This window comes from Camelina sativa, chromosome 16, assembly GCF_000633955.1.
Source record: "Camelina sativa cultivar DH55 chromosome 16, Cs, whole genome shotgun sequence".
In the NCBI taxonomy this organism is placed as follows: domain Eukaryota; kingdom Viridiplantae; phylum Streptophyta; class Magnoliopsida; order Brassicales; family Brassicaceae; genus Camelina; species Camelina sativa.
The window spans coordinates 25724177-25743591 of record NC_025700.1 but is presented as its reverse complement, the minus strand read 5'-3'; the positions used below and the strand labels follow the sequence as shown (position 1 = coordinate 25743591).

General features: G+C 37.1%; 5 protein-coding genes across 11 annotated transcripts in view; 1 reads left to right on the top strand and 4 right to left on the bottom strand.

Moving 5' to 3' along the window:
• On the bottom strand, positions 524-1859 carry LOC104752484 (auxin-responsive protein IAA15-like). Of its 2 annotated transcripts, XM_010474639.2 has the most exons (4): positions 1479-1856; positions 1190-1380; positions 955-1051; positions 524-739 (listed from the first exon to the last, which is right to left on the bottom strand). In XM_010474639.2, the coding sequence occupies exons 1-4, from the start codon at positions 1697-1699 to the stop codon at positions 694-696; spliced, it is 555 nt and encodes a 184-aa protein (XP_010472941.1). In that variant the 5' UTR covers positions 1700-1856; the 3' UTR covers positions 524-693. The 2 variants fall into 2 exon arrangements, with proteins under 2 accessions (XP_010472941.1, XP_019094114.1); XM_019238569.1 differs by lacking the exons at positions 524-739; positions 955-1051 and having other exon boundaries at positions 1182-1380; positions 1479-1859.
• LOC104752482 (E3 ubiquitin-protein ligase At1g63170-like) lies at positions 4211-6699 on the top strand. Of its 5 annotated transcripts, none has more exons than XM_010474635.2 (5): positions 4211-4373; positions 4769-5605; positions 5696-5821; positions 5918-6197; positions 6345-6699. In XM_010474635.2, the coding sequence occupies exons 2-5, from the start codon at positions 4908-4910 to the stop codon at positions 6507-6509; spliced, it is 1269 nt and encodes a 422-aa protein (XP_010472937.1). In that variant the 5' UTR covers positions 4211-4373; positions 4769-4907; the 3' UTR covers positions 6510-6699. The 5 variants fall into 5 exon arrangements, with proteins under 5 accessions (XP_010472937.1, XP_010472939.1, XP_010472936.1 ...); XM_010474637.2 differs by having other exon boundaries at positions 4705-5605; XM_010474634.2 differs by having other exon boundaries at positions 4211-4421.
• On the bottom strand, positions 6769-14556 carry LOC104754054 (N-alpha-acetyltransferase 15, NatA auxiliary subunit-like). The gene is made up of 28 exons (XM_010476214.1): positions 14472-14556; positions 14014-14096; positions 13760-13909; positions 13482-13597; positions 13059-13164; positions 12656-12775; positions 12378-12493; positions 11955-12060; positions 11562-11633; positions 11357-11472; positions 11018-11150; positions 10766-10843; positions 10630-10683; positions 10456-10526; positions 10260-10314; positions 10057-10152; positions 9666-9794; positions 9486-9568; positions 9159-9389; positions 8926-9049; positions 8746-8853; positions 8516-8647; positions 8321-8377; positions 8095-8192; positions 7952-8010; positions 7752-7863; positions 7562-7662; positions 6769-7374 (listed from the first exon to the last, which is right to left on the bottom strand). The coding sequence occupies exons 1-28, from the start codon at positions 14554-14556 to the stop codon at positions 7178-7180; spliced, it is 2988 nt and encodes a 995-aa protein (XP_010474516.1). The 3' UTR covers positions 6769-7177.
• LOC104754053 (N-alpha-acetyltransferase 16, NatA auxiliary subunit-like) lies at positions 15144-17479 on the bottom strand. Its single transcript, XM_010476213.2, has 6 exons — positions 17253-17479; positions 16506-16584; positions 16048-16130; positions 15794-15943; positions 15516-15631; positions 15144-15198 (listed from the first exon to the last, which is right to left on the bottom strand). The coding sequence occupies exons 1-6, from the start codon at positions 17301-17303 to the stop codon at positions 15144-15146; spliced, it is 534 nt and encodes a 177-aa protein (XP_010474515.1). The 5' UTR covers positions 17304-17479.
• The window catches only part of LOC104752481 (DNA-repair protein XRCC1-like), a 3511-nt gene continuing 1783 nt past the window's right edge, over positions 17688-19415 (bottom strand). The window contains exons 1-6 of one of the 2 annotated variants that reach the window (XM_010474632.2): positions 19197-19407; positions 19004-19115; positions 18721-18806; positions 18497-18610; positions 18321-18407; positions 17688-18185 (exon numbers count right to left, since the gene is read on the bottom strand). In XM_010474632.2, the coding sequence (XP_010472934.1) occupies positions 17877-18185; positions 18321-18407; positions 18497-18610; positions 18721-18806; positions 19004-19115; positions 19197-19400 (912 nt within the window). In that variant the 5' untranslated portion in view covers positions 19401-19407 and the 3' untranslated portion in view covers positions 17688-17876. Of the gene's footprint in view, positions 18186-18320; positions 18408-18496; positions 18611-18720; positions 18807-19003; positions 19116-19196; positions 19408-19415 lie in introns of those variants that run through there. The other variant, XM_019238258.1, reaches the window with a different exon arrangement.

Here is a 19415-nt window from a genome sequence, read left to right as displayed (position 1 = left end):
ATAGTGTGGATATGCTAAATCCAGTTTTTTCGTGAGACTTAACGTGAATTTTTGTAATCAGGTTTGAATTAATCTTCGTTTACCGTGAGCAAAGAACAAGTCAAAAGAATGATGAGTCGAAAAGATGATTATGGAATTGAAACATAAGAAATAAGAATGACAATACAGTATTTGGTTTTAGAGTAAATTTCTAAGATGCATCAAGAAACTGTTCCTCAATATAAAAAGCTGAATTTGTAACAAACATTATAGCAAATCAAACATGGAACTGTAAATCCAAAACTAAATGTAGAATATTTAGATATAAAATCTTCCATGTATGCATTTCATTCATATATCTATTGTTTGGATCTCCAACTTGGTAACTGGTATAGTGTGGTATGTGTTTCTCAACCTTTTAACTACTTACAAACCGCCAAGTGGAATTTTCTTTGCCATCTTCTCGATATCAAAATATTCAGCTTAGCTATATAGTGCCTTTTACCGTTATGACAAAGCTTTCGTGTGATTGAGATTTGAGAGATAGAAATCGTCGAATCGCCTATATAAGAAAATAATTACTATGAGGAAAAAGAGCCGGAGTTTTGTTTTAGTCCATACAATGCCTTTCTGAGTCTACTAACTAGATATACGTGAAGAAACGAGACTGATCACCCTGGCAAAGGTGTAAACTAGTACGTCTGTTTGTTTTCTCTATCTTTTCATCAACCTCACACGTTTGCACGATTCCACAAACATCCTGCACCACAGTATCATCAATTCCAAGGGAATTTAGTTTCCTTCACCAAAAAATAACGCAGTAATAATAATTAAAAAAAAAACTTTGGTTAATAAATTTGTTAATTTTAAGTTCTCGTTAAAAATGGAAAGAGTAGTACATACAGTAATTAAGTTGAGAAAAAAAGAAAGGGAAAGTGTTAAAAAGCCCACACAAGTGTAACAAGGGGAACTCACATCCACGGCACATCTCCGACTAACATCCAGTCACCGTCCTTATCTTCGTAAGTAGCCACAAACTCGCCCTTCCTCTCCAACTCCGTCGTCACTTTACCTACCACCGTCCAAAAAACCCACTCTCAAAGTCAATTTACCATAATACCCTCCACTTCGTCAGTCCATCCAAACAAATCAAAATCAAAGTATATTTTTCTTTAACCCCTATCTCTCTCTCTCTCTCTCGATCACTTACATATTGTTATTATCCCCTGAAACATGTTTTCTAGAGCGGTGAAAAGTTGTCCGTAGCAATCGTACATCTCAAGATCAACTTTTCTGAGATACGCCGCACCGTCCACTGCCACTTTCACGTATTTCCGCTTCACCGTCATCGTCACTGTTTTCCTCGCCGTCGCTACCGGCGGCCACCCCACCAACTGGTCACTAAAACCAGGATAAACAAAGATCTATTTAACATGCGTATCTCTATATGTACATACATGCAACGATAAATAAAAAGTTAAAAAATTAGTACGCCGTACTTAATAGTTATCATGCTTGAGATAATATTATTATTATTCTCTTGGTCGTCTTTCCTGAGTTTTAAATCAATGGTCTCGAGGAATCTACGTTTGTGTCCGTGCTTTTTTGGACCGTCCGATGATGTATTTGTCGCAGTGCCGGGTAAAGCTAGGGTCAGCTCAGTTCCTCCAAGATCACCACCGGAATCCGGCCTAACCCTGACGTATTCCTCCGGTGACATTAACTGTCGTCTCTTTATCTTCTTAATCTATTTATAAAAGTTAAGAATAAATGTGCGGAAAGTGATGAGACAATATGACACTAAATTTTGGCTTGAGTGTGTATGAGACTGTAAAGGTTTCCAACTTTGGATTTTATAGTCGCTCTCTATACTTAGTAAGCTAAAAAACCTACCCTACATGCCTATAATGACACGTTTCCTGTAACTGGCGGTTTTTATATCTCCACGAAAGCAAGTGAATAGTTGGTGGTGATTAGCTTCTGCTTCGTGTGGTGTGGGCTCATTTATACTTAACTTAGCGTGCCTCTCCTAAACTGTCATTAGTGGATTTAATTGCGCATGTGTCTGTCGGACATCAATTTCTGTTCCATATATATAGTACTGTATGATATATCTTCTCGAATCTAGAGAGATCTTCAATAGTGTTATTTTTTGTCTACACATTCTTGTCACTTACATTTCTCTTTCCAATTTAATTTCTCGATTAAAATTTCACCATTATATAAATAAATACACACACACATATATATATATGTACTATCAATGTCAAAATACACTCCTAAATTATCCATCATCGTACAGCTACACACTATTTAAGTAACAGTATTTTTTTGGATCCAAACAAAAGAAGATTCTCGAAATATGATATTACTTGTGTATGATATGGGGTAGCTTAAATTCTGTTTTAACTTTATTTCCTATATATATCTCATAATTTTCCAATCTTTTTAGAACGATAAAGATCTGGAAGCAACATACGCTTGTTTGTTATATTATCATTATTGTGTTCTAATTATAACCTCGCATCGACTCCTTTTTTTAAGATCCCAAGTTATATATGCGTTTCGAAAAGAAAAATTTATTAAATAATATTAGATGTTGAAACTGCTACATCAGTGTTGAAAAGAAATAATAAAATGATGAACATAAACCAGTTATGAAAATCATTTCTCAAGCAAAAAAATTCATGCTCTGTGACAAATTAAGAGGAAGAAGAAGATAATTATCAGTATTTTAGTGAGAAAAGTTTTAAAAACTACTGTATTAAGTTAACAGTTTCTTTCATATCCGATGTAAAGTTATCTTTGAAACTGTGCTTATATCAATAACAAGCAAATTTAATTTCAAATCTTATTTCAAAGTAGTATATGTGATAACAGTGAATAAAAAAAACACGAATCATACAAAAAGGAGAAAATCATTGGGTATGAATGGTTGTAGCGGTTGGGACAGACAAATCCATCTGCGGATTGGACTGCTTTTTATTTACCATTCAGCAAATGTAGTTCGTAGTGCTGTGGTCCAAATAAAGCAGAGACAAAACTGCAATGAACTAACTGTGAACCGTTTTTACATACAAATAGAGTTGGTTTATAGCGGTTTGTAGTCCGCCTTAAAAATGGAGTGGTTCAAATTGGAGATGGATTTAGCCATCCTGACAGTTTGTAGTCTGCCTTAAAAATGGAGTGGTTTAAACTGGAGATGGATTTAGCCGTCCAGACAGCAATTACCAATCAAACCCGTCTTAGACGAAAAGAAAAGAGCGGAACATAATTAATTACGAGTAGCAGGGGAATCACGTGACTCTGTGTCTCAATTGTGAAACATTAAAAAAACAAAGATGGTTCTGTCCGTGACACTAAATTCTTAAGACCACAAATAAGGAAGCCCAACTGGATTCTATTGGCGACACGTGGCAAATTTACCGGTTTCCATTGACAGATCCGTGACCGGTAATTCCGGTCAGCCATTCTTTCGTTTTGTTTTGCTTCGTTTCATTTATATATGATGCGCGCATGGAATGAAACAGTTCTAAACAAACTTATAGAACTTGGGAACGCCTCCTATTATAATTTTTAGACCCATCCATTTGAGAGAGAGTACACATAATGAATGATGAATTTGATGCATTGTGAGAGGATATGAGTGTTAATAATTTAGATTTATTTAGTCTTTTCTCTTCCGATTTTGATGTTTAAAAGGACATTTGCTCTTTTTTTTTTTCCTTTTTTTTTAAAATGAATAAAATGCGTATATGTCATGTAGTTTACCTTGTAACCTTGTGGATAGTTTAACAATAACATGATAGTGGTGACACATAAAAAAATTGCGAAACTACTTAATCTATCTACAGTATATGATTTAACAAAAAAAAAAAACTAGTAGTATATGATTACCACAGTTAAGCCCAAACAAAGCCAGATTTCTTGTGATGGGTCAAGAATACATCATATGGGCTGGGCTCTATATGGACTTCACTCGTTCAATTTAATGCTTACCCTTTTTATTATTTTCTTTCTTATCTCTTTTTCCAGTTTTTGTATTTTGTCAGGCAGGAGAATTAGCTAAATGAGGTAAATTAATTAAGTGAAGAATGCCGCACCTTCTAATCAAGGAGTAAGATATAACCGTCGGATCAGAGAAGATCCAACGGTTTAGAATATTGCAATAACGAAATCTAGTCAAGTAATCATGAGAGAGAGAGAGAGAGAGAGTGTTATTACTTACTGTATTAGTAAAACAACAAGACAACAACTAAATCACACTCTTATCTATCTTCTCCCAAATTACTGCCAAAGCAAAAGCTGAAATAATATCAGCTGCCGAATCATAATTTTGTCCTTTAGGCTGGAGGAATGAAGAAGAAGAAGAAGAAGAGCACAAGTTACAACTAGTAAGAAGAATTCAACAACCGCAGCTTTTTTCAATTTTGGACCTTTTGGTAATCATTGAAAGACCGCAGCTTCACCAATTCATTCTATATATCTTCGACTCTTCTTCTTCTTCTTCTTCTTCGTAGTTTCGATTCTTTTTGCCAAGTCCGGATTTGTGTTTCAGGACCCTAATTTTATGCAAAGATTGCTTTTTTTTCTTTTTCTTCTTCTTCTTTGGTTTTGGGTTTTTTTTTCATCAAGATCAGAATTTTATGGAGTTGAAAGAGTCAAAATTGTTTGGTGGGTCTTACTCCAAGTTGGATATTTTTTTTGTTTTTGTTACTGAGTTAGGGTTTCCTCTGATGATACTAAAAGCTATTTGCTTTCCTCGTGGTCTTCTCTGTGCTGTAACCAGGTGAACCGTTTACCCTTTCTTCTTCTGGCTCTTGTTACGGCTTTACATTGGTCTTTCGTGAACGAACGAACACTAACGCTTTGGAGATATATATTTTGCTGAGAATTTGGAGCGTCTTCAGTTTTCGACTTGGATTTAGATGGATGTTTCTTCCATTGGACGACCAACTACATCCCAAACTGATCAAGATCCTTTGTTAATGGACCTCAATAGCCCTGACCACATCGTTGATATCACTAGCATTGACCACCACCACGACTCTTCTTCATCAAGATCTTCCATCGATGACTTAACTCCTCAGGTTAGCTCACACCTTGTTGAAGAAGAGACAACATCATCATCATCATCATCATCAAATGGTGGCACACAACACTTGCCCCATCCATCTCCGTTGACTCCTCCTCAGCAGAGATCAACAACTTCTTCTAGGAGAGGAGATGATGCCAATGCTCGCCCTAGGAGTCCTTTGAATTCTGGCCTTTGGATCTCTGTTGAGTTAGTTGTCACTGTGGCTCAAATTGTTGCCGCCATAGTAGTTATGGTTCTCGCTAAAGATGAACATCCGGAAGCGCCGTTGTTTACTTGGGTCGTTGGATATACTTCTGGCTGTATTGCCACCCTCCCTATTCTCTATTGGCGTTTTCGCACTTATAACCGAGGTACAGGGCAAGATTCTTCACAACGTGCTACTACCTCTTCTCACGGCAATAATAATAACCCTTCAGAGTCCACACCTTATACGGCCGTCTCACTTGCTCAAGCAGCAGATGAAGAAAACGGCACTGAATCGACTGCAGCACCTAGAAACAATCAAGTTAGGGAAAGCTTAAGAACAAGGTATTCGCATAGCTTTTTTTGAATTGGCCTTGGAAACAATTGGTTTGGTTTGCTAAGAAATCGAAATTGATAATTGTTTGTGACTTGCAGACTCAACGGCCTGGTGGACCACTTCAAGATGGCCATTGATTGTTTCTTTGCTGTTTGGTTTGTTGTGGGGAATGTATGGATTTTTGGAGGTCACTCATCTCCTTCTGATTCTCCTAAACTGTACAGGTACACGCCCTCTCCACTTTATCCGCTCTTATGTCTCAATGGATAATTGAAACTCTTTAACACTCATGTTTTTTTTTGTTTGGTTCGGCCCTACAGGTTATGTATAGCGTTCCTTACTTTTAGTTGCATTGGATATGCAATGCCATTCATACTATGTGCAACCATATGCTGTTGTTTGCCTTGCTTAATCTCTGTTCTCGGATTTAGAGAAAACTTCTCACAAACTAGAGGAGCCACTGCAGAGGCCATCAACTCACTGCCTGTCTACAGGTTCAAATCGAAAAGTAGAAATGATTTGGAATTTTCAGAGGAAGGTGAAGGTGGATTTCTTCTGTTGGGATCCCAAAAGAAACGTCTTATATCAGGGGAGGATGCCGTAAGTAATTACCACTCAGATCCCTTTAGTGTCGGCTGTGGTCACATTTGACTTAGTAGTAGTTTAAGTCAATTGTACATAGGAGTACAATGTGCCTAGTTAGCCCTATGTTCAACTATTAACTATTGTCTGCATTTGGTTTTGCAGAGCTGTTGCATCTGCTTGACTAGATATGGAGATGACGAAGATGTAAGAGAGCTGCCATGCTCACATGTCTTCCATGTAGACTGTGTAGATAAATGGCTTAAAATCAATGCGACTTGCCCTCTCTGTAAAAATGAGGTCGGAGAAAGCAGCAGTGCTTCCTCATAGACAAAAAGCTGAGGCAAGGAGAGAGAGAGAGAGAGAGAGAGAGAGAGAGAGAGAGAGAGAGAGAGATGATCCCAGCAGTCTTCGATGTGTATAGACTTCAAAACTTGTATAGTTGAGTTGCTGTTTATTCATTTTGTTTGTTGATGAGATGTAACTTTCCAAATCAATAAAATTTCAAATAATGTGCTAATGCAAGCATATGAAAGAACGTAGATAAGAAAAAAGTGTGACCAGAAAAAAAAATGTAACACCACGCTCATCAAATCAAAAATTTTCAGATATGTCAAGAAGCTTAAACAGATGTTTGTAGTGGGGAAATTAAATAATGCGGAGAAACCGAAAAACAAAAAAAAAAGGGTTAAAAAGGGTACAACAGTAAAAAAGCTAGAAGTATCCTCTTAAAGAAAGTGTAGTAGAGACTCGAGAGGGAAATAAAACGGAAAAAGAAGACAAGACTCTTTGTGGCATTTGTTCTTCAAACTTTGAAACCCAGCCTTGTATAGAAAAACAATTATACACATTTGGCATGTTACAAACTCCACACCTCTGCGAAAGATTCACTAAATCTCAAGTTTGATTCTCGGGTCTGAAAGAATGGATCTCATTCCATCTTTTGTAAATTATCTCCTGGGTTGCTTTTGCTTCTTATTTGATAACTAAGAGGTCCTTCAGGTTGAGATTGAGAGATTCTTCAATGAGAGTTGTCCGTCGCTCAACTCAGTCTGACCCATTGGATGGTTTGGCATGTCACCATTCTCATTGCTCTTACGAGATGAGTTGTACACTGAATAAGGCATCACTGAGCTACGTTTGCCTTCAAAGTGAGTTGAACAGGGAAAATACTCGGCGCAGCGTGATTTCCATCCTGCAAATTGTACCCAACACCCGGCTTATCACTTCAAAGCAACTTAATACTTCTAAACCCTAAGGACTTTACTATCATGAAAGTGTGCTGATGTGTTCATAAAACCAACCAGACGCAATAAATCAAAATGCACTCGCAGATAAGCAATATTGGTGCAGAGAGTACAGTAAAGATGTTTAATGCTTACTGGCGGCAGCTTCCGAGTCGAGGAGAACTGTGTCTAGGAGCTTATGAATGGCTATACAGTCTTTGAGTTTCCATTCTCTTGCTGGTCCTGGAGCTCCATTTCTGAACATGGACAACCGATGTTAAACATACCAAAAAAACAGAGATCAAGGAATCATAATAAGGTATATATGTGTTTGATGGAGCATTACGTTTGAACCACTTTATTGGTTGAGTCTTCAATTATTTTGATAGCCTCGGTTTTCTTGCTTGGATCTAAAAGGTACAGCATTTCTGCGTATGCAGCTCTGTGCACCAAAGAATCTGCGTAGTTAAATGCAAATGTTACCATCTTAAATATCAGACAGTGTAATCTCTCCGTGAGAGTAAATGTAATCAATTTGATTTGCACCTTCGTGTCTACCAAGAAACTCTTTGTTTGCCTCCATTAGTGATTTATTCTGCAATTGACTAGAATGCAAACGAATAGATAATTTATCACACATGTGAAATACAAAAGTAACAGTCAGATTGGATAATAGTTCAAGTAGTCACCTGATTGATGGCCGCTCCGCCTCTAGGAAACTCCAACGAAGTTTCTCAGCTGCAGTCGTTGGAGCACTTGTCGATCCTGTCTTGAGAAAGAATTTAACCTGTCATCAAAATTCAAAAGTATAAGCCACAAACATATAACTCTTAAAGGGCAAACATTATAATCCCTTCTGTCCTTTAAATTACTAAACTACTCCTTAAAACATCACATGTTGCACAGATTTCATACCAAGGAACGATGTGAATCAGGGTTCTCCGCATCCAATATAAGCAATTGCTTGACCGCCTGAAGAATGAAAAAATGAGAGGAAAGCCGTTAGAATACTTGGAAAAAGTATACTATAAAAAACATGATAGATCCTTTGCACCAAAAAAAAAAAACGGAAGAAACATGATAGCTTGAATAAGGAACTAAATCAGTTACCTGGAATGCACGTATAATCTTCTGTTTTCTCATATTGACCTCAAAGGAAAGTAGATGCGTCTCCAACGAATTAGGTGAATGAGTCTGGAGTAGTCTCAAGTACTTTGAAGCCTCTGCCATTGGCTCTTCAACCTGTAAAGATTAAGTTCTTTAGTTAGCCATATTAAAGTAAAGATTCATGATACAGCTGCGGTGACGATTAAGATCATGCAAATGAAGCAAACAACAACCTGAATTAACTTCTGTCCATGAGGATCTGGATCTACAGGTTTCACATTTCGTTTGCCAGACTTAGAGGCACCACCGGCAGTTGATTCTTCACTCTTACTCTCAGCTTCCTGAAACGAAGAAGAACACTCTTAAGCCATCTTAGTGTCAATTCACTCTTCAAAACACTGAAAAACACCTACTTTCTTAGCTCGGGCTTCTGCCTTTTTCTGCTTCTTGATTTTCTTCTTTTGAGCAGGAGCCAACTTTGACATTTCATCTTCTTCAGCAGTTGACTTGGGAGAGTCATGCAATTTCAGGTAGCACCTGAACATCAGGCCGAGAGGTAAATGAAACTACAGTTAAATGGAACCTATTCATGCATCCACACAGTAGATACTGTCGCTAGATTACATTTATGCAACAAATAGTTCACCTGATTGCTCTGATTGCTGCTTTGTGGAAATATGGGAATGAGTGTAATCGGTCTTGGAATTTAAGCATGTCAACATATGAACGCAACGTCATTTTTCTTAAGCAATATGAGTGGAAATCAAATTGATCTTCAGAAATGTCAGCATAGTGCTTCTCCACAGCCAAAAACTTCTTGAGAGCACGTCCAAGATCACCCTGGCGGAAGTAACTATCCCCAGATGCAAGATCATACCTTTAACAAAATAAGATAAAAAGACAGCCATTAGGAAGATATATGACTGGTCAATTATACATATGCAAAACTACTCAGGGTTCTATAGAGCCATACCACATGCACTGCATGTCATGAAGATTGTTGAGCTGATCCCCCTCTTTTGTAAATAAAACAGCAGTTTTCTCAGCCAAAGGCACCTTCAACAGGAAAGTTCACAGAATGGAGAATTAGAATTGAGGCTTAACGTCAAAAGATATAACCATAACAATATAATACAAAACCGAGATGTAAAACCTGATCAGCTTGCAACATACGCTTAACGCATTCACTGTTTATATAGCGATCTGCTAGGTCCATGCCTCTAGCTTCATCGGCAAGTGCAGCAGCGGCAGTCAAATCTCCTGCATGCTTCATTATTCGGCTCTGTTGAGAGAAACAAGTACAAGCGTTAAGAAGAAACAAGAACATCCTCATACAAAAAGATAACCTGATACACAGTGTGCAGACATCAGACAAATTCTGATAACCCAATCGCAATAACTAAAGAAATAAAAACCCAACCACCCAGTCAAATAAGTTTTGAAAATGTGTCTCCATACATAGTGCAAGCAGCGATAGTGACATACTACAAACTGACGGATTAAAAACTTATGAAAGGATTTTTGGCCATGATAAACAGGGATACCTTAACGGAGTACAGATCAATAACTGTCGGCGTATGAGCAATGGCTTCGTCAATTTTATAGATTGCAACATCATATTGACCACGCTTGTCATAATGCTGAATTTTGAAAAGAAGAAAATGTATTACAATAAACACACACAAAACATCAAACGTCAAATTGTTAATTTATTAAGAGAATTAAGACAGTAGTAGCAACAGTCAACCTGAGCCAAGAAAAACAATGTCCACAATAGTGTGGAAGGAGGCTCTTTCACATCACTGCATCAATTAAGAATTAAACAAAAGAATGGACTGATCATCACTAACTTTAATAACATTTCAGCGTTGCTTTTGTATATAGTAAATATATTGGATGATGAAAAATCAGTGACTACTTCAGTAATGAATTCAGTTGTATACCTTCCAGGGTAACTTCCGGTAGTCCTAATCGAATGTTCCATCTCAACAACTAACTGCTCCAATATATCAGGCTGGAAAACAAAATAAGTATTAGAACATATATAGAAAAGTATGGTGAAGCCAGATCAATGAAATTGGAGACAGCATGCTCCAGGACAAAGCAGTGAAACTAACCTTGCGAGGGTGGTCATACAGAGAAGACAGATCAGAAAATAATGAAGGAACACCCTGAGACAAGTATCAAGACATATAAAAACCTGTTTATAAGAGAAATGTCAAAACAAAGAGACTCAAGGGCACGAAAAGATACCTTTGTCAATAGAGGTTTAATGTAGTTTGCTACGGCCTCCTTAAAGTTTTCATCTTGCAGAAAATCCAGTGGTATCCTCTGAAATGAGAATATAGAAAATAAGTAAATAACTTATCCCCACTTTTCGAATTTCACGTATCAGCGACCAAAACTTATCGGACGAGTGTAAACTGGCTAGCCAGTAAGTTCCCTATGAGGTAGAAGAATTTTAGAATATGTATGACCAACAGGCACTCATATGCCTTATCTCACCTTAACAGCGGATGACCTAGTGTACTGCTCACTTAGAGACTGGTACAAGGCATTTAACTTCTCAATCTGGTCGGAAGAATATTGACCACATTCTGAATATAATCCAAGGCATTTTTGGAGGCCTTCATAATATCTGAAAAAATGAGGAATGCACTTTTATTTGTTTAGAAAAATTGACAGTGCCCAAAAATATATAGAAGCCTTTGAGAATGTCAAAGGTACGGACAGTCAATTGTATGCTAAAATTAATGAAGCAGAGCGAATAGATGTGACAATAGAGAAAAACGAAAAATATACAGCTAATCGTTCTTGAATGACTTGAAGTGCAACGTAAAAAACCTGTAATTGTCAGGGTTCATGGAAAGCAAAACCCTGTAGAGTTTAGTGGCTTCTTCTAGATGACCAAGCTTTGACAAAAGAGATACCTCTTGTTCTTTGTAAGACAATTTATCAACCTGGAAACAACCAAACGAGAAATGTTAAATTTACTATGTGTGTATCCTATGAATCCAAATATATTGCACTATAAGTTTTATGAACTTACTATTTTCGGCTCTTTTTTGTGCAACTCTTCAAGAGCTTTGTCAAAAGAACCACTCTCCTCAAGCAAGGAAACCTGGAAGGAAAGAAAAATCCAGCTGTGATTTTCTGCAGCTACAGATATCAAAACTGTTGCCAAATGTAGGTTCCTCAAACAGAGAAGTGGAGACGTTGCAAGGTTCATATTAAACACTTCTCGACGAAGGAATACATGTATGTTTCAAACATGTATGATTCAAGCAGTAAGTCATACTTTTACCAACCAACTTGAACTTTTGGTATTTTCATTCAGAGATAAATGTATGAAACCAGTTTACGGTAAGCATGATTTTTCAGGGAATAAAAACTAGAAAGACTACAATCAAGGTATGATACTTGTAAAATTTCTGCTTGATACCTTGTAAAGAATCATTTCAGTATGTTCGATTAGCTCGTTCTCAGGAGGATAATCATCCTCTAAGGTACCTTCATAAGCTTCCAAAATTTCAACAGCTTTCGAAGCACTGGTTTCAGAAAAGATAAAACAAGTTAAGAGGTTAGGTTGATATATATGGGAAGCTTTTACGAGTCAAAAGAATAAAGCTCACAAAATTCTACTGAATGTTTATTGGTATATTATTTCCTAAAAATGATGTACGATGCGTCCAAACAAAGGCATACGCCATTTGCTCCTTAAGTGTTCAAGACTACAATTGCAAATCGTATGGATATACCAGCACATTAACCAGCTAGCAAATAGTTCAAAGAAGGAAAACTAGCATTCCATTCAATTGAGTAAAGTGAAGCAACATATTTAGATTTAAGGGGTCAAAGACCATACTTTGCGTTTAAATGCTGGGAGACTGCAAAGCCGATCCAGTTCATTCGGTGATTAGGCTTTAAAGTCAAAAGCTGTTGCCTGGTCTCAACAAAACCGGATAAGTCACGCATTTGTGCCTAGAAATAAGAAAAGAAACAATATGATAAACTGTTAAAGCATCAACAGAGATTAATCAAGGAACAAGCTTACACAAAGTAACGGTAAGAAAATAAGAATTGCCATCAGCTTTGAGAAAAATTTGTACACCTAACCTAAATCGATTTCTTCCCCATAATTACCTGTAAGAGTGAGAGGTCTCTGAGTATTTCAAGGTTATCAGGATCTATTCGAAGGNGAACCACTCTCCTCAAGCAAGGAAACCTGGAAGGAAAGAAAAATCCAGCTGTGATTTTCTGCAGCTACAGATATCAAAACTGTTGCCAAATGTAGGTTCCTCAAACAGAGAAGTGGAGACGTTGCAAGGTTCATATTAAACACTTCTCGACGAAGGAATACATGTATGTTTCAAACATGTATGATTCAAGCAGTAAGTCATACTTTTACCAACCAACTTGAACTTTTGGTATTTTCATTCAGAGATAAATGTATGAAACCAGTTTACGGTAAGCATGATTTTTCAGGGAATAAAAACTAGAAAGACTACAATCAAGGTATGATACTTGTAAAATTTCTGCTTGATACCTTGTAAAGAATCATTTCAGTATGTTCGATTAGCTCGTTCTCAGGAGGATAATCATCCTCTAAGGTACCTTCATAAGCTTCCAAAATTTCAACAGCTTTCGAAGCACTGGTTTCAGAAAAGATAAAACAAGTTAAGAGGTTAGGTTGATATATATGGGAAGCTTTTACGAGTCAAAAGAATAAAGCTCACAAAATTCTACTGAATGTTTATTGGTATATTATTTCCTAAAAATGATGTACGATGCGTCCAAACAAAGGCATACGCCATTTGCTCCTTAAGTGTTCAAGACTACAATTGCAAATCGTATGGATATACCAGCACATTAACCAGCTAGCAAATAGTTCAAAGAAGGAAAACTAGCATTCCATTCAATTGAGTAAAGTGAAGCAACATATTTAGATTTAAGGGGTCAAAGACCATACTTTGCGTTTAAATGCTGGGAGACTGCAAAGCCGATCCAGTTCATTCGGTGATTAGGCTTTAAAGTCAAAAGCTGTTGCCTGGTCTCAACAAAACCGGATAAGTCACGCATTTGTGCCTAGAAATAAGAAAAGAAACAATATGATAAACTGTTAAAGCATCAACAGAGATTAATCAAGGAACAAGCTTACACAAAGTAACGGTAAGAAAATAAGAATTGCCATCAGCTTTGAGAAAAATTTGTACACCTAACCTAAATCGATTTCTTCCCCATAATTACCTGTAAGAGTGAGAGGTCTCTGAGTATTTCAAGGTTATCAGGATCTATTCGAAGGGCATTTCGATAGCATTTGATGGCCTCTCTATACTCTCTGTCTGACCGGTAAAGAAGACCAAGCACGTGCCAGCAAACATGACTTTTGATATCATTCTGCGTGAAAAAGAAAGTATAAAAATCTTATGTTACCCTGAAAGAGCATACCATGTCTGGAAACTAAGGAATGAGGTTGTGATTATTGTAGAGCATATTCGAACCTTCACTCCAAGCCGAACAAGCTCATATGCTTCAGTTTTGCGGTCCATACAGTTTAGAGTCAGTCCTTTCATCGATAAAGTCTCTGGTATTCATAGAAATTAAAAGCGAGAAGTCTTAAAAGAAGGAAAAGGACAACTGAAGGGTTGAAGAATGATGCAGTAAAAACAGAACCATTCAGCAGAAGCAAAAACTGTGTTTAACACAAAGCATAACAGATCTCAACTAACGAAACAAACAATACCAGCATTTCCGTTTTCATCAGTACATGATCATACACAACTGCCTAAGACTAAGAAATTAATTTATTTGCTTTATTAAGGAACAAATTCATAAATTAGAGACAAGACTGCCAAGAAACTAGTAGACCAACAAGTCGTTTCATTTTAGGACAATGAGATAATAACACTAAACCACAAAAGATGGAAGGAGAGTGTAAGAGTGATAGAATACAAGTCACCTCCATGATCAGGAAACTTTTTTAATATGGCATCAGCTGCCTTCAGTCCTTTCTTGTACTGCTTAGTCTCATATGATTTCTGCATTATGAGATCACTCAGAAATCAGAATGATGATATATTTACTAAAACACCTCAGGAAAATACATTAAAATAAAATAAAACGTGAACTATTCAAAGTAGGTCGAACAATATACTGGTAAAAACCAAAACCCTAAGCTAAAGTAGACTTTCGAGCAAGTGTGAGAAGAACCGGAGGAGCTTTTACTTAGTGCCAAAATATGTTTGTGGTAACAGCAAATTGCTAGAGGCATAATCATATATAACACTACTGAAAGATAACCCACAGAACCATGTTGACTAGATAAAGAGTAGAAAAAGTAAATTAAGACTCTGTGAGCTTAAAACTCGACCAGGTCTCAATCTCAGCAAGTGTCAAAGATCCTAGGCGACTAAAGAAGCTCAGAAGCAATCAAGGTCTAACAGTAGTCAAAGTAATTGTAGCTAAGAACTTTGGTACATCAAATTAACATTAGATGAATTTTAAGGCACACAGTTTTACTTCACATGTCAACTATTGAATTGACCCAATACATTGACGGTTAACAATAAATTTTAGGGTTTAACAGAGCAGATAAAACTCATCGTAATCCAATTTACGCTGACTAGAAGAATCACAATCGCATGTTTTTAAGACAAGGTAGACAAAACANAACAGCTTTCGAAGCACTGGTTTCAGAAAAGATAAAACAAGTTAAGAGGTTAGGTTGATATATATGGGAAGCTTTTACGAGTCAAAAGAATAAAGCTCACAAAATTCTACTGAATGTTTATTGGTATATTATTTCCTAAAAATGATGTACGATGCGTCCAAACAAAGGCATACGCCATTTGCTCCTTAAGTGTTCAAGACTACAATTGCAAATCGTATGGATATACCAGCACATTAACCAGCTAGCAAATAGTTCAAAGAAGGAAAACTAGCATTCCATTCAATTGAGTAAAGTGAAGCAACATATTTAGATTTAAGGGGTCAAAGACCATACTTTGCGTTTAAATGCTGGGAGACTGCAAAGCCGATCCAGTTCATTCGGTGATTAGGCTTTAAAGTCAAAAGCTGTTGCCTGGTCTCAACAAAACCGGATAAGTCACGCATTTGTGCCTAGAAATAAGAAAAGAAACAATATGATAAACTGTTAAAGCATCAACAGAGATTAATCAAGGAACAAGCTTACACAAAGTAACGGTAAGAAAATAAGAATTGCCATCAGCTTTGAGAAAAATTTGTACACCTAACCTAAATCGATTTCTTCCCCATAATTACCTGTAAGAGTGAGAGGTCTCTGAGTATTTCAAGGTTATCAGGATCTATTCGAAGGGCATTTCGATAGCATTTGATGGCCTCTCTATACTCTCTGTCTGACCGGTAAAGAAGACCAAGCACGTGCCAGCAAACATGACTTTTGATATCATTCTGCGTGAAAAAGAAAGTATAAAAATCTTATGTTACCCTGAAAGAGCATACCATGTCTGGAAACTAAGGAATGAGGTTGTGATTATTGTAGAGCATATTCGAACCTTCACTCCAAGCCGAACAAGCTCATATGCTTCAGTTTTGCGGTCCATACAGTTTAGAGTCAGTCCTTTCATCGATAAAGTCTCTGGTATTCATAGAAATTAAAAGCGAGAAGTCTTAAAAGAAGGAAAAGGACAACTGAAGGGTTGAAGAATGATGCAGTAAAAACAGAACCATTCAGCAGAAGCAAAAACTGTGTTTAACACAAAGCATAACAGATCTCAACTAACGAAACAAACAATACCAGCATTTCCGTTTTCATCAGTACATGATCATACACAACTGCCTAAGACTAAGAAATTAATTTATTTGCTTTATTAAGGAACAAATTCATAAATTAGAGACAAGACTGCCAAGAAACTAGTAGACCAACAAGTCGTTTCATTTTAGGACAATGAGATAATAACACTAAACCACAAAAGATGGAAGGAGAGTGTAAGAGTGATAGAATACAAGTCACCTCCATGATCAGGAAACTTTTTTAATATGGCATCAGCTGCCTTCAGTCCTTTCTTGTACTGCTTAGTCTCATATGATTTCTGCATTATGAGATCACTCAGAAATCAGAATGATGATATATTTACTAAAACACCTCAGGAAAATACATTAAAATAAAATAAAACGTGAACTATTCAAAGTAGGTCGAACAATATACTGGTAAAAACCAAAACCCTAAGCTAAAGTAGACTTTCGAGCAAGTGTGAGAAGAACCGGAGGAGCTTTTACTTAGTGCCAAAATATGTTTGTGGTAACAGCAAATTGCTAGAGGCATAATCATATATAACACTACTGAAAGATAACCCACAGAACCATGTTGACTAGATAAAGAGTAGAAAAAGTAAATTAAGACTCTGTGAGCTTAAAACTCGACCAGGTCTCAATCTCAGCAAGTGTCAAAGATCCTAGGCGACTAAAGAAGCTCAGAAGCAATCAAGGTCTAACAGTAGTCAAAGTAATTGTAGCTAAGAACTTTGGTACATCAAATTAACATTAGATGAATTTTAAGGCACACAGTTTTACTTCACATGTCAACTATTGAATTGACCCAATACATTGACGGTTAACAATAAATTTTAGGGTTTAACAGAGCAGATAAAACTCATCGTAATCCAATTTACGCTGACTAGAAGAATCACAATCGCATGTTTTTAAGACAAGGTAGACAAAACAAAAACTGAGAGATAAACAGAGGGAAATCGGAACATACGACGATGAGCTTGAATAGGTTGGCCTCTTTGGTAGGAAGCGAAGCCCCCATTATGTTGCGCTACTGGGAGAAGCTCGGGACGAAGAAGAAGTAGAAGAAGAGGTTCTTCTTCGCGACTTTGATAGGCAGAGAGAGAGAGAGAGAGGTGGCGTACTATCCGCTTCAACCCTACTGCGAAACAAAGAAGGCACAAACTCTCTCTATACAAAAACCCAATAAGGTATAACAAATTAGGGTCTTTTCTTCAATCCTTTTCATCTATCCTAACCATATCGGTTACATATTTCCGGTTTATATTGGTTTGTCCGATCTTAGACCAGTTATGAAAATTGGATATAACCAAACCGGTTAAATTTGGAGAGACATCTTAGACTCAGCCTAATTGACCAAATAAATCAAAAATTTATTTAACCGATCAATTCATATATCATCATCGACGATAAAATAGTGTAAAATCAAATTTAAACCCACTTAACTGCAACCGATTAAACCGAATCCAAACCAGCATTAACCACGCAGACCGGATAAGTTTCAATCAGCTACATTCTCCTCGAACCGAACAAACTGAATAAACCAGACGTCTCGTGCTTTCCATATGCAAAAAAAAAATGAAACAAGTCTGAACTAATGAGACTCTAAAGAAACGTTCCTATAAGCAAATTCGATCTCTTCTTCCGACATTTCAACGGTCTCGTCACTGTCATAGCCAGTAGCAGCAACCCGAGAGGTCTCTCTGCTTTTTGTTCCTGATGATTCATCTTCGTCCGGTTTTACTAGCTCAGCCTCGTAGATCTTTTTCCACGACTTTGCTTTTTTGCAAAGTTCTTCCTTTGAAGCTGTGGAGTTTTCTTTTTTAGAAGACGACTCGATCTTTCCAAGCTCCTTCACTACACGAGGGACAAAGCTCCATAGCTCTGTAACTGATCCAATGTCCTAAAATTAAGAACATTCGAGGAGTAAATTCAGACGCTTTGATTATAACAACAATCTTCTCAAAGAAACTGATAGTTTAACAAATGCAAAGAGGAAGAACATTTTTTAAAGCTAGTACTGTTCAGAGAGATCAACCTGCTTCTGTTCAAGAGAATCTATGGCGTCTTGTAAACAGGTTAAGACTCCTTCAGCAGCTATTCGCTTGATTTCGCCTGGTTCTGGCTGTTACAAAGGTTTTAGCCTAACAGAAACCAAAAAAAATAAACAAAAAAAGACATGTGCTTTGGAAGATCATGAATAATGCCCCTTACTTTCTCCTCCTGACTTTCTAACCATGAGATGGTTTCAGTTAGGTCATCCCTGGCCCAATTCTTCACCTCCGTAACAGAAAATGGCTCTTTCACAAGATTGCAAGCTGATCTATTCTGCAAAGATACAGAAATAAACAGTCAAAACATCATGACTGGAGCAAACTGAAGTTTCTTTTGGTTAACCAAAATCTTGTTAGGGTCTAACGGGGGAAGCTTAAACATACCTTGGATGAGGTAGACGGTGTTCCCCTTGTTTCTGGTTTTTTCTCTGCTTGCTTCTCTGGTTTTTTAGAAAGTTGTTCGCTCTTTTCTGGAATACAATCAATTAAGCTTCACAAGGTCAACTTGAACATATAAATGAACCAGGGTAATAAGAAAAGCTAATCTCTTGTTCATCATTTAGTCATACATCAACCTTAAAACAAGGTGATATTTATGAACCTCTGGAGACAGTAAATAGTTATCAAAGATTCCATCTAAAAAGCCTTTCCAATATATTTCTGTTACCTCGGATAGCATCTTGAGGAACACTACTTTTCCTCCATGGTTTTCCAGCATGCATAAGGTATTGCTCAATACCCACCAACTTCTTCTGCGTATAACTCTCGGTTATCCATTCCTGAAGACGGTTAAAACATAAGAAATAAAGAAAAGGAGAAATTCAACTAGGCACAAAATTGTGAAAGTCAAAGAAAGTAACCTTCGAGACTATTGTTCCACAGTTAGTTTCGACCTGACGGAACTTGGGAGTGTTAGGAAAAGCACAAATCAACAACGTAGAGTCAGAGTTCCAGTCAGGTTGATATGTGGCTCCCATTGCCAAGGCCTGTGATCTAAGTGTGCTCCTCTCAGGGTTAACAAAGCCCGAGAGCACAAAAACGACTCCATCCTGCACAGTTTTCATCTTTAGCTCAAATCA

What these genes read in the sequence shown, in the direction of transcription:
- LOC104752482 (XM_010474635.2), top strand. Translation starts at nt 4,908, where the DNA reads ATGGATGTTTCTTCCATTGGACGACCAACTACATCCCAAACTGATCAA. An exon ending in GATTCTCCTAAACTGTACAG is followed by an intron (nt 5,822 to 5,917) that starts GTACACGCCCTC and finishes TCGGCCCTACAG; the next exon opens with GTTATGTATAGCGTTCCTTA. An exon ending in TTATATCAGGGGAGGATGCC is followed by an intron (nt 6,198 to 6,344) that starts GTAAGTAATTAC and finishes TTGGTTTTGCAG; the next exon opens with AGCTGTTGCATCTGCTTGAC.
- LOC104752484 (XM_010474639.2), bottom strand. Translation starts at nt 1,699, where the DNA reads ATGTCACCGGAGGAATACGTCAGGGTTAGGCCGGATTCCGGTGGTGAT. An exon ending in TCAAGCATGATAACTATTAA is followed by an intron (nt 1,381 to 1,478) that starts GTACGGCGTACT and finishes TCCTGGTTTTAG; the next exon opens with TGACCAGTTGGTGGGGTGGC. An exon ending in TCAGGGGATAATAACAATAT is followed by an intron (nt 1,052 to 1,189) that starts GTAAGTGATCGA and finishes GGACGGTGGTAG; the next exon opens with GTAAAGTGACGACGGAGTTG.